At 35.2% G+C, this 13,579-nt stretch overlaps 1 protein-coding gene across 3 annotated transcripts in view; it reads right to left on the bottom strand.

The window, feature by feature from the left end:
- Positions 1-12,693, bottom strand: part of LOC148956806 (uncharacterized) — a 91,725-nt gene extending 79,032 nt beyond the window's left edge. For all 3 annotated transcript variants that reach the window (XM_089096470.1, XM_089096475.1, XM_089096482.1), the window contains exons 1-2: positions 12,627-12,693; positions 3,284-3,510 (exon numbers count right to left, since the gene is read on the bottom strand). In XM_089096470.1, the coding sequence (XP_088952596.1) occupies positions 3,284-3,475 (192 nt within the window). In that variant the 5' untranslated portion in view covers positions 3,476-3,510; positions 12,627-12,693. The remainder of the gene's footprint in view (positions 1-3,283; positions 3,511-12,626) is intronic.
- Positions 12,694-13,579: the final 886 nt, after the last annotated feature.

Here is a 13,579-nt window from a genome sequence, read left to right as displayed (position 1 = left end):
TTTTACGGAAAGTATGGACATCAGGCCAGGTTAATGAATACCAATCGTGATCAAAAGAACTGAGAAATAGAGTCCAGATATAAGTGAGGGAGTTTTAATTAAAGAATTGGCTGTTAGACTGAAATTGTCTTCAAGGATGACAGGGCTATGTACTTCCACTTATTGGATGAGGGGCTTGAACCTTTCTCATATTTAAACAGTGTCCATCTATCGTGGTAGCATTGTTAAAGGCGTCGAAATACTTTGTAGAACTAATTAGGAAGGTAAGATTAAATTGCAAGTTTGATATTTTCCCTGAGGTGAGATATACCATTAAAAAGTTTCCAGCTTCAAGGAACAACAACTTCAGTTTTAATGTATTCAGGGGAAGAAAGAATTCGAATCATAAATCCAAGATAATTTGGTGGCTTAAAATTAACTTTTGGCAGTTAAACCATGGTCATGTTTATAAACAAGGGTTTTCCACCTTTCCATAGTTGGTGTGCCTATTACTGGTTCCTAGTGTCCATTTTAGGCTAATAAAAGTAAATTGGCTACACGTCTTTTGTTTCTAATACGCGGTACTTTAAGACATTTGTCTCAATGTGGTCATCCAGCAATTATTAATATAAATGTATCATAATAAAGTAGTTCCTCAATATTTCTAGTGAAGAAGAGTTGCACCAATGTCATTCTGAAAAATTAAGGCTATATACATAGCATTAATTGAGCTTGATAAGATTCTATTTTTAAATTTTAGTCTGTAAGGATGCCAACAGTAAAAAAGGATAAGGTTCAATTGGCTACTAAGTAAATGTAATATTTTAAATTCCTTCCTTGGATCCCCAGACAAAATCAAATTTGATTAGCAATCCAACGAGAGGTCGTTGCGACACTTTATGTTGCCTAGGCTATGTAAATCTAGTTTCAATTAAGACATTACACAAAGAGACCAAATTTAAAGTCACCAAATCTCTCCTGCATCAGCCTCTGTGTGCTTTTGCCTCCTATTCTTGTAATTTTCTAACCTTAACGAACTGGTTGTTTATGGTATTTTGAATGCATTATGGCAATGCATAGAACTGCCCTTGCAATGTAAATAGTTCAGCTTGTACTTAATTATTTCTAAATATCGCCACTAACTCAAAACAGGCAAAATAAATGCTCATATGGAAGATGACAAAACGCCCTGATTTGTTTTGCCTTTGCCAAGAAACCAAAAGCAGTACATAGAAAAGAACAGTGGAGTCATGGTATAGTTTGTCCTTGTTTAAAAACATCCAAAGTAAAATATAATCAGCGAAACAAAACTTAATATGCACTATTGCAAAATACTACATTACAAGTCAAGGACATTTCTGACTGCCCATATTTTGAAGAATATGCTATAGTTTTCAAAAACATCAATAACAAAAAAATAAAAATTACTATAATAGTCAAGACAATTGAAAAGAACTATGGTAACGAAAACAAATTGAATATTTGATATGTAATGATATTAATTCTTGGAAACTCAGCAATTCGAAATTTTATTTCAGTGCAATCTATTTAATTTCTTAAGGCATAGTCATTTAACCTTCTGACTATTCTAAACAGGATGGCTATTTAAAAATTCTAATTGGAAGTCTTTAGTAGGTAGGCAGTTGAAAGGGAGTGAAAGGTAGGCTGGTTTACCTCACATCACTTTTCACATTATCCCTCAGCATGCAATTAGAGTTTCAACTTAATACCCTCAGCTTTTCATAAGATATTGCGGATATGTCTTTAGATAAATAGGATAGAACTCTTTATTTTTGATCAAATGCGGCCCCCCTCCCCCAAAAAAAAAAAAAGTTATACAACCACCCCTTCCACATAGATAATCCATTGCACCCTTACGGCTCTTTAAGCCTACAAGCAACGCAAGAGCATTGCCTGTGATTTTATCCCATATAGAAAAAAAGTGATTTTCCTTGTTGTTCAAGCCACAGGACCGTGAATTTCATGAATAGAGGACCATGGCATTTCAATGATGTTCTATTATTTCTATTTGGTTAGGCTCAAAACAATTAATTTTGGGTTATATTGGCCAAAGTTTGGCCTTTACTAGGTCGCAGCTATTGCTGCAACCACAATTATGCATGGCACACATTAATCACTTCACGAATACTACTTGGATTATAATACATTTTGGCTGTTTCCAAGGAAACCTTTCAAGAAAATCAAATTTCAAAGGAAAATTTCTTCAATAATTTCAAAATCTGTTTTTTAGAGTTAAAAAAATTTTAAGTTTCAAAACAGTTTATCAATACTTGCTTAATACAGTTCATCAATACTTGTACATTTTACTTAGGAGCTACAATAATAATATTTTGTAGGGAGGAATAAAAACCATTACCAGAGCATAAATTAACATGGACAGAAAAATAATTTAAATAAAAATAAAAAAAAATAGGAAAAACAGTATTACTTGCTAACAGAAATTCTTTTATAGTTTTCAAGATTAAGAAGAAAATAGGACCTAGCATGACAGACAACTTTTATTTTACAACTGTCCCAAACTTAAATTTTAGTCATAATGGATTTCAGTTTTTCCTGCTAATAAGATATCATTTCTGATTTGAAGTATATTTGAAAAAAAACATTAATTTATTTCATTGGCAGAATTCTTGCAACATAAAATTCCTTGACAATCCATAGAAGTAAATTTGACAATAACTATTATGAAAATAAAATTAAAATTCATGTGGATAACTTTTTACTACAAGCTTAAATAAGAAATTCAAAAGCTGAAAACCAGGAAATTTTTCATTAGTGCTACTTATAGCAGCTTGTGTGTTTGGCTTTATACACACAATTCTGGCTTGTGTGCACAATAAAAAGCATTTAGATAATCTTGGAGACCACACTGCCTTTCCATGACGACAAAATAAAAGTTCGAAATAGGGATAAAATCCTTTTTAATAGACATCGTGTAATAAATTTCACAAAAAATACCAGATATTTTGGTCACTTTATATGTCACCGAAATATCTGGTATTTTTTGTGAAATTTATTATACACTGTCTATTAAAAAAAAAATTTATCCCTATTTCGAACTTTTATTTTATAAAAAGCATTAGTGCAGTTTCTTTAGAGAAAAGCTATTGAATGAAAAATTTACTCTATCAAGTTTATAACTCAATAAATGAAATAATTATTAGGAATCAGATCAATTTATTTTTGTATGTTGTGCATAACAGTCTCTACAGCTAGTTTCATCTAGAAAGTAATTGTTTATCCCAAAATAAAAAGTAGCATAACAAAAAAGTACCAGCATCCTTACAAGTTCTTTTTCCCTTTGAAGTTCAAGAATAGCCTTTTCTTTGGCTGTAATGTCATCAGTTTGTTGGTGTATTAATCCAAGATTGAATATTACAAGTCTTTTTAACTCAGCAACCAAATTTTCTGGCTTGCTTATAGTCACATCAACAGAAGGGCCAGGATCAATAATTCCATTGTTGCCCATGCCTTCCATGAAAGCAATTATTTTGGACTGCAATAAGCATTAACCTGTATAGAAATGAGACATAAATGTTAAACCAAACAAAATCAGTTTACTGCAGATACTTTGCACAAAAATAGCATAAAGTTTAAAAACATCTACAGGAAAGTTTAAACACCTCAGTTGGGTATCTGATATGTCAAAATTGAGGCTATGATTTTTATGAAGATGCCTTGATTTTCTGGAGGTGTTTCCTCCTTTTTCTAAAATCCAGAAAATGTTCTTATACTTGTAGTCTTTGATGGGTAGCATCAAAATTAAGGTAATGTTCTAATAGCAGGGAGATCCTTAAGATATTATATAGCAAAGATGATGGAGAAACTAGTCAAACAGGTTCTTTCAATGGAGAATTTCTATGCTGAGCATTGCAAACAGTGGTGTCTCACTGCATTTACAATATTTAAACTTTAGTGTTTTGAGGTTTGTAGAATTCCTATAGCTCAAGTTGATTTAATTCTTAATATGACCTAAGCACCTATAAATAAAACAATATAAGCACGCAAGCAAAGCAAAACAGGCAAAGCAACACTAAAACACGCAAGCAATTATTAAGCAAGCAAGCTCAGCAGGATGCTAAATCTTTTCTTCTGAACATGCGGCTGTTTCTACAAATTTAGTCTGTTGGGTTTAGCTACTGTCCTACTGGATCTTGTTTGTATCACTATAAGTTTATATCACTATATCACTAAATAGGTTTGTTTAACTATAAGTTTAGTCTGTTGGGTTTAGCTACTGTCCTCCCGGACAGTAGCTATCACTTGTTTGTATCACTATAAGTTTGTATCACTATATAGGTTTTCTTCACTATATATGTGTTTCTATAAATATAAGTTTAGTGTGTTGGGTTTATAATAATAATAATAATAGAATGCAAAACCAATAGGCCACAGGGCCTCTACAAAAATCTTTTAAATTGACAAAAATTATAGGCACTTTCACCATAGTATTTGTCCAGTTCCTTTAGCTACTGTCCTACCAGATCTTGTTTGTATCACTCTGCCACTGTTGGTGACACTATTTCCACTGTGTTCAGTGGGGGCTGCCAAGCTGGGTGAGGCTGGACATTCAGCAGGGTTGTCTTCAGGTACCACCTTGGACAGTTGGGTGACTTCTACATTTTGGTTGTCTTGTTCTGGATTAATTGCTTTGTCTGATTTTCAGTGGGAAAGTATAACCCTATTACATCAAAGCATTGATCCGTTGTCAGTAGCAACTGTGTACAATCGTGGCTGGAGTACTCCTTCTGTCACCTTCTACATTTCTCTTTGAGTCCGAAAGCTTGCTTCAGGCACGATTTTCTTCTCTAGATGTTTCTGTGTGACAAAGAGGACCGATTGCAACTGTCGCCTCATGAGCAGCAGAGCTGGTGCTGCCATACCATCATTGGGTACGTTGCAGTATTCCAGGATAACAATATACAGATCTTGTCTACTGATCCTGGACTTGTTCAAGACTCTCTTGCAGGTTTGCACACATTTCTCAATGAGTCTGTCAGTTGTTGGGTGGTAGGGGCTAGACGTTTGATGCCCTAGTCTTTTGTGAATAGTCCAAATTTGCTGGAACTGAATTTTGGCCTGTTATCAGAAGTGAGAGTGGCTGGTATGTCATGGCGAGCAAACTGACCTTTCAGTTTAGTGACAACTTGAGAAGTGGTGGTGGAGGTTTGGTTGTCCAACTCAAAATAGCGGCTGTAATACTTGACTGTTATTACAGGGTTCAGGCCGATTTTCTTCTCTCGATGTTTCTGTGTGACTGGGAGGACTGATTGCAAATGTCGCCTCATGAGCAGCTGAGCTGGTGCTGCCATACCATCAATGGGCATGTTGCAGTAGTCCACGATAACAATATACAGATTTGTCCACTGATCCTGGACTTGTTCAAGACTCTCTTGCAGGTTTGCACATATTTCTCAATGAGTCTGTTTGTTGTTGGGTGGTAGGGGCTAGACGTTTGATGCCCCAGTCTTTTGTGAATAGTCCAAATTTGCTGGAACTGAATTTTGGCCTGTTATCAGAAGTGAGAGTGGCTGGTATTCCATGGCGAGTAAACTGACCTTTGAGATTAGTGATAACTTGAGAAGTGGTGGTGGAGGTTTGGCTGTCCAACTCAAAATAGCGGCTGTAATATTTGACTGTTATTATATACCGCTTCCCATTCCATTTGAGCAAATCACACCCAACGTGTTGCCATGGTAGTTATGGGACTGGCATGGGAATCATTGGCTCTTTTTGATTGTTTGACACAGTGTGAGTGCAGGCGTTGTACCTTCAGATAAACATTTCAAAATCTTTTCCAATACCAGGCCAGTAGATGATCATTTGGGCTCTTTGCTTGGTTTTTTCTGTGCCCAAATGAGCAGTGTAGTCCCTTCAAGACATCATCTTGTAGACTAGCAAGGATGACAATTCTTGGGCCTTTGAAGATCAGATTATTGTGCATTGAGAGATCTTGGCAAAAATTCCAGTACTGGATTATAGTGTTTGGGCACTGTCTCCTGGTTTTGGGCCATCCCGCCAAGATGATGGTCTTCGGCGCTTGTAGTTTGTGATTTGTTGCAGTCTCCTGTTTGGTCTCCCCAAGTCTACTGCCAGTTGCAGGTATGGATTTCACAAAAGAATGTACAAAGATTTCAATCTCTTCATGTAATTCTCTGTCAATATCTGGAAGTTGAAGTCATGAGAGCACATCTGCAACAGGAATTTCTGTACCAGCCCCATACTTGAAAGTCAAGTCATAAGGCTATATGTACATCATCAGGCGTTGAATCCTTAGTGATGCTGTATGGAGGGGTTTGACTAGTATGGACTCAAGATGTTGATGATCCGTGACAACTTGTACTTTTCTTCCATATATGTAGCAGTGTTTGGATTTGCTCAGCAATCTTGATGCACAAGCAAAGATTTTGATACTCAAAGAGATTTGTACTCCTAGTTCATGTCTTGAAGCATCCACTTCAAGCTCAAGGGTTGGGCTGAAACTATCAAAGAAAGCCAATGGTGATTATGGACTCTTTGAACTGGTGGTGTAGAGCTCTTTCCACTCAAACTCTTCTGCTTTAATCAGGTTGCTAAATGGCTGATTCTGGGTTGCCAGGTTTCGAATATATCTCAAGAGGTAGTTCAGCATTCTGAGGAGAGTCTGGAACTCCTCCTTCAACTTTGGGGTAGTCATCTTAATGATGGCAGAGAGTTTCTCTGGGTCTGGTTTAATGCCAGCGTTGCTGATGATGTGACCAAAATAGCAGACTCACTGGACTGCAAACTGGCACTTTGATTGGTTGAATTTCACACCCTTCTGTTCAGCTCTTTCTAGCATGGCTGAAAGTCTCCTGTCATAGAGAAATCCGAAATATGGCTCATTTATTCTTAAATCCCCGGAATCTCTGTTTAAAGCTAGACCTAAATGTTGGTATTTATAAATTTCAACAGCTTCCCTGTAGTGCTGGACAATACCTTTGTCATGCAAAATAAGGCTAGCTTGATTAAAAAAAATAGTATGGTCTGGTTTTTCAAAAATGTGTTCTGCAAGGGCAGTCAAAATTTTCTGGTTTTTCCGCTTTTTAAGTGTATTATAAATTGAACTAGAGTGCTGAGTTAATCTATCCGTTAGTTGCTGATCAGTTCTTCCGATATACCAAAGACCACACGAATAAGGAATCCTGTAGACACCGGAGTTCTCACCTATCGGGATAGGGTCTTTACCTTGATAAATTTGGGACTTGATAGTTTTTCTGGGTCTATAATAAGTGTAAATTTTATTTTTTCTTAGATTTTTTGAAATGTGGTCTGAAACCCATTTAACGTATGGGAGACCAAGATACCAAGATTTGTGAGAGCATGGTGATGAGTCTCTGGGTTCTCTTCTTCACTTGCTCAACTCCTTGGATCCAAAACTCAAATTTACTCAGGAATCAGAGATAGAGAGGCGTCTTCCTTTCTTGACTGTTCTGGTGCACAGAAATGATTCATCTTTCAAGTTTGGTGTCTATAGAAAACCCACACATAATGACCGTTACTTAAGTTATTCTTCTAATCATTCTCCTGCTGTGAAAAGAGGAGTTGTCACTTCTCTAGTTGATAGAGCATTGAAAGTTTGTTCAACCCGTTTCTTGGATTTAGAGCTCAACCACCTTATATATATTACATATATATATATATATATATATATATATATATATATATATATATATATATATATATATATATATATATATGTTTAATAAATTCTGTAATTGCAAAACGCATTAAAAGATTATCAGATAGTTCCACAGAAAACACAAATCAAAGAGAAAATTCAGTTTATCTTGGTCTCCCATACATTAAAGGGGTTTCATACCACATTTCAAAAAATCTAAGAATTTATAGATTTCTATAATCTATAAATCCATATATATATATATATATATATATATATATATATATATATATATATATATATATATATATATATATATATATTTATATACAGTAGCGTATCCAGGAGGCCGAGCGGCCCGGCCCCCCCCCCCCGAATTTTTTTTTTTTTTTTCAAGTGCCAATGTAGCAAGTTCCGAAATATTCACGCTTTTAAGTTATTTGCAACACCCGTTCTTTTTTTCATTTCTTGTTAAATGGCTATCCATTTCTCCAGCAAGCTTATATAATTATTTTATCATAAAATATGCAAACGCCTCCTGTAATCAAATAAGATGTCAAGATATTTTTCTCACTATTTAACCCCTGCAGCTATAAGCACTAGCTTCTTTGCAATGAATGAATTGGGATAAGGAATCGGACTAAGAGGCAATAGTTCATTCAAAGTTTCAAACGCTGCTATATATCCAGTGTAAGCTAAGCATTGAAACAGAAAGGTCACATGAGAGGAAAGAAAGAAAATTACCTTAAATTGCATGTCCAGCGAGATAAGGTGGTTTTGAGCCTCCTGTAGAAATCTCGCTGGTGGCGTTTCAAGGTTATGATTTGACATCCCAGTTCAGCCTCCATTCAGCGTTGGCCCAGTCTTTATCAACTCCTTTCTTGAAGGCATCTACAGTTTTAGATTGGACAGTGGCTTCAGATAGGCTGTTCCAGAGTAGGATGGAACAGACTGAGAAGAACTGTTGGTGCTCTCGCTTGATGCAACGGGGGCCCTGCAGCTTCTTGGTGTGTCCTCTTGTGGTAGGTGAGAAGGACAGGGAAAAGACATGACTTAATAGGTCATTTTCTTGCAACTTACGAGTTGCTATTATGTCTCCTCTTTTCCTATGGTATGCTAAGGTAGGGAGTTTGAGTAAGGTGAGACGTTCCTTGTAAGATTTGTCTTGGAATGCAGAGATAAGCTTAGTTGCTCTTATTTGGACACTCTCAAGTACTTTCACATCCATCTTATAGTATGGAGAGGCTAGGGTCATGCCAAATTCCAGGTGAGGATGGACCATGGCTATGTACAGTTTCGTAATCACTCCCAACTTCCTGGTGGTAAATGTTTGCTTTATGAGGTCAAGGGTTTGATTTGCTTTTGCAACTTGAGCTTGTGTGTGGCAGTGAAACTTCAGCTCATTGTCAACAATAACCCCCAGGTCCTTCTCCTTACTAACTGCCTCAAGCTGGGCGTCTCCTATGTGATATGCAAGTTTTGGATTACTGTGTCCAAGATGTAGAACTTTACATTTTAAGGCATTGAACTGTAGACTCCAATTCAATGACCATCAAGATAGTCTGTCCAGATCTTCTTGCATAGTTGATAGATATAGGTTGCTCTGGGCCAGTCCTAGGAGCTTGCAGTCATCAGCATATAGCATCAAAGGATTCTTCACGTTTGTTGTACAGTTATTGATAAACATGCTGACAAGCCTAATTAGTTCTAGTTAGTTCTTGTAGTCAGATACTAATATGAAACTTGTGCTTTACTTGAAGAGCAGGTTCTTGGGTTTTCTGTTTGCGAAAATCTCACCGGCTCTGCAGTAGCGAAACAAATCATCGGCCAATGCATTGCGTTCGGCTTAAAAATGGAGAAATTTGTGGGGGTTGGTTTTGATGGGGCCAGCAACATATCAGGCTGCTATTCTGGTGCACAGGCAGAAATTAGGAAAAAATATCCGCATGTGATCTACACCCACTGTGCATTACAAAGCTTAAATTTGGCTTTATGTAAAACTAGTAGGGTAGGACTTGTTAGGTCAACCTTTGCTACTATACAGCAGATTATATCATTTTTATCATCCTCACCAAAAAGAACAAATATGTTTGCAGAAGAGGTTGCTGTTGTTTGTCCCAATAGTCCTATGAGAAAGCTTGTAAAGTTGTGCAAAATGAGATGGGTGAAGTGTCACGATTGCATTTTAGTTTTTATGTCTTAGTATTGTGCGATTATTTCCGTACTTGAGGAAATAGTTGGTAGCATACAGTGCAATATGGAAGTTATTTCAAAAGCAAATGCGTTGGTTTCAGCAGCAACCAAACTTAGTTTTATGTTCATGATGGCTATGCTAGAGTTTGTAAGTGCCATAATGCTCTCTGTCTCTAAGGAGCTGTAAGCCAAAGATTTAGACTTAGTTGAGTGCTGTCGGCATCTTAAGCTATGTTCTGATACTTTACTGCAGTCAAAACAAAATAATTTTGAAACAATTTTTCAGACAGCCTATGAGCTTGCACAAGAATTAAATATGGCTCCAACTGTTCCAAGGTCTATCTGCCAAAAGTCCATCAACAATAATTATTCCATCAAGGTTTTTTATCGCAAATCATTGTTCAAACCTTACTTTGCTTCAATTATTGAAGAATTTGATCAAAGATTTTTGTGCCATCAGGAGGCATCTTTCAAAATTGGAAGGCTTTTGCCAGCTAACAGCAAGTCATTAAAAATTAATGAATTTGTGAATGCTGTTGCTGTTTACAAAGGATTTCATGGGGGTAGACATGTGCTCAAATGTGAGTTAGTCCTTTGGAAACAGAAGTGGCTTGGAATGTCTGAGAAACCATCAACTGTTGCTTTGCGTCTTGCATCACGCAATACAAAATTTTTCCCATGCATTCAAAGGCTTTTGACGATTTTTCAGACAATACCAGTGACTACTGCTTCTGCTGAGAGGAGCTTTAGCTGTCTTAAGCAATTAAAAACCTATCTGCAGAGCTCAAAAGGCAAGGAGCGTCTGAACAGACTAGCTCACATGACCCTGAACCATGATATCCAGGTTGATGCTGACCAAGTTTTTGATCAATTTGCAGCCAAAAAAGACTGCCGGCTCTTACTGTGAGAGGTTAGGTTTTCTTTTGTTGCTTGTTTCCCTAAGTGCAGTTGATTCTGTTTTTTAAACTTTAATTGTGCTTCATCCTCTGTAGACAATTTTAATATCAATACATTTCTTGCTTTAATGGCTGCTATATTAGGTAGACTGAGGCCCCCACCCCTCTGAAACCAAATTCTGGGCAATTGTCTTTGATATAATATTATTTTTTATTTATTTGGTTCTCTAAAACAAGGATCCCATAGGCAAATATAAGGAATAATGCAATTCTTTTTTTTTTCTAAATTCTGCTGCTTTGTGGCAGTTCCAAAACCTCTACTTGCCCAAAATAGAAACTCTCACTGCTTCAAACTTTTTTTTTAATTCTGACTTTGTTGGAAAAATTTTGTCATCCATTCTCAAACAAAAAAGTCTACAACTAGAAATACTCATAACAAGTGTGTACTTTTCATTTCTTTACCTAGCTAACAACCCCCCATACCCCCCGCCTGAAATCTTGCACTATAATAGATAATTTTCTTGCTCACATGACTGCTATAAAAAGGTAGACTGACAGCCCCCCCCCCAAAAAAAACAAAATCCTGGATACGCAACTGTTTATATATATATATATATATATATATATATATATATATATATATATATATATATATATACAATATATATATGCAATATATATATGCAATATATATATGCAATATATATATGTAATATATATATGCAATATATATATGCAATATATATATGCAATATATATATGCAATATATATATGCAATATATATATGCAATATATATATGCAATATATATATGCAATATATATATACAATATATATATATATATATATATATATATATATATATATATATATATATATATATATGTATATATATATATATATATATATATATATATATATATATATATATATATATATATATATATATATATATATATATATATATATATATATATATATATATATATATATATATATATATATATATCTATATTCACTTATAGAAGGAGAAGACTTAGTTCTGTGGCTTCAAGACTGTTTACTCCTGAATTCAGTTTCTTTTATTTACCTTAGCTGTTGCTCATTTGTTAAAAGCACATACTGCCAATTTTTGTTGGACCTGGAATAGGCCTAGTAAGTTTTTGTTTTCTCTTTACAACATGTCATTAGCTAAAAAATTATTCTGAGGAAAAGTTACTAGCCAAATAGAGGGCTAACAAAAGTGTTTATAGGGTAAGTTTGTTTCTAGCTAGTTGGATAAAGAAAGTGTTGCTGAGGAAAAGTTGCTAGTCAACTAGTTGGAAAATAAATTGTTTTCTGGGGCAATGTTTGTTTCCAGCTAGTTGGCAAAATTAAGTGCTGCTGGGGAGAAGTTATTAGTCAACTAGTTGGAAAAATAGACTTTTGCTGGGGAGAAGTTACTAGTTGGAAAATGAATTGTTTTCTGTGGCAATGTTTCTTTCCAGCTAGTTGGCAAAATTAAGTTTTGATGGGAAGAAGTTATTAGTCAGCTGGTTGGAAAATTTAAGTGTTGCTGGGGAAAAGTTCTTAGTCAACTAGTTGGAAAAGGAAAGTTTTGCTTGGGCAACATTTATTGTCAACTAGATGGCATATTTAGATTTTTCCTATACAGATGGGCCAAATTTTCCAACTAGATGACTAAAATGTGTTTAATTATGTGGAGATTGGATAGTACCATTCTATATAAGCTTATAAACTAATTTTTTTCCAATAGGCTAGTCAAAGAGTGGACATCCATTAAAGAAATTCTCTAGCCTAAAAATGTTAGAAAAGAGTTTTAGTTTGGTTGATGAAAACATGATCTTCTAGAAAAATTTCTTGGATTAGTAAGGCAAAAAAAGAACCATTAACAAACTTACCCAAACAAACGAAAGTTGATGAAACTCTAATTAAAAAAGCTTGCAAATTCACTTTTGTATATCCCGCTCCCCGTTTTCGTCACGGAAGTCAATAGGCTACCATCTATATTAACAACATTTGAAACCATGAGAAAGGTGGAAGATTGTGAATTTTTCTTTTAACATAGTTGCCTGTTTTAAAAATAATTCCTTCTTCATAATTCCCCAAAATGAAATTCTCTTCTTTAAATATTTTTTCTAGTTAAACTAAATATTTTCAACTACATAAACTTTTAAAACGAACATGGACAATTTTTTAAATCATTGTAGAAAAATTTTGAACAAGCAAATCAATAGCAAGTAGTCCGTAAATCAAAGCAAATAATCCGCTGTGTCAGATCACAACAGTCCTAATATTCTACCATCGGAAGTGATAGTGAATTAGGCCATAGCTGTAGATTTTTTTTGCGATTTGTTATGAGTTTCAGAATCATTTTATTTCAGTAGGTTCCAGAATAGCCGATAAAATTTTCCCATTTCTGGAAGATCCAGCTTTTGGATCTTTATTGTCCCCAGTTACATTCATTAAATTAAAAAAAAGTTTTTTCAACCAAAATAGGGAGCAATATTAAAATGTCTGTATACTTCCCAGAAACCAATACTGTAAGTAAACAATGGGCAAAGTTAATGGCTTGATGCCCTTCCCCTAAAGTTTTAGGGGGGGGGGGGTTAAGTCATACTCAAAGACCTCAAAGACATAGTTAGTAGATCTTTTGACTATTTTGAGCCAAATTGCAATCTCAAATTTTGATCAGGTGACTTTGGAGAATAAGGGGCTTGAAAATTGGGCTAGATGCCCTCCAATATTTTTTATCTCTTAAAAAGGATGCTAGAAATTTTGATATCCGATCAAATGAGCCCTTTACCGATCTTCTACGGTCACTAGTTTATTAAATTCACCCCAGGGGAATAAA

Source organism: Artemia sp. Qi Xiang Cuo, chromosome 1 (assembly GCF_049724085.1).
Source record: "Artemia sp. Qi Xiang Cuo chromosome 1, ASM4972408v1, whole genome shotgun sequence".
Taxonomy (NCBI): Eukaryota; Metazoa; Arthropoda; class Branchiopoda; order Anostraca; family Artemiidae; genus Artemia; species Artemia sp. Qi Xiang Cuo.
The sequence above is the reverse complement of the archived record's forward strand: the minus strand, read 5'-3'. Positions and strand labels throughout refer to the sequence as shown.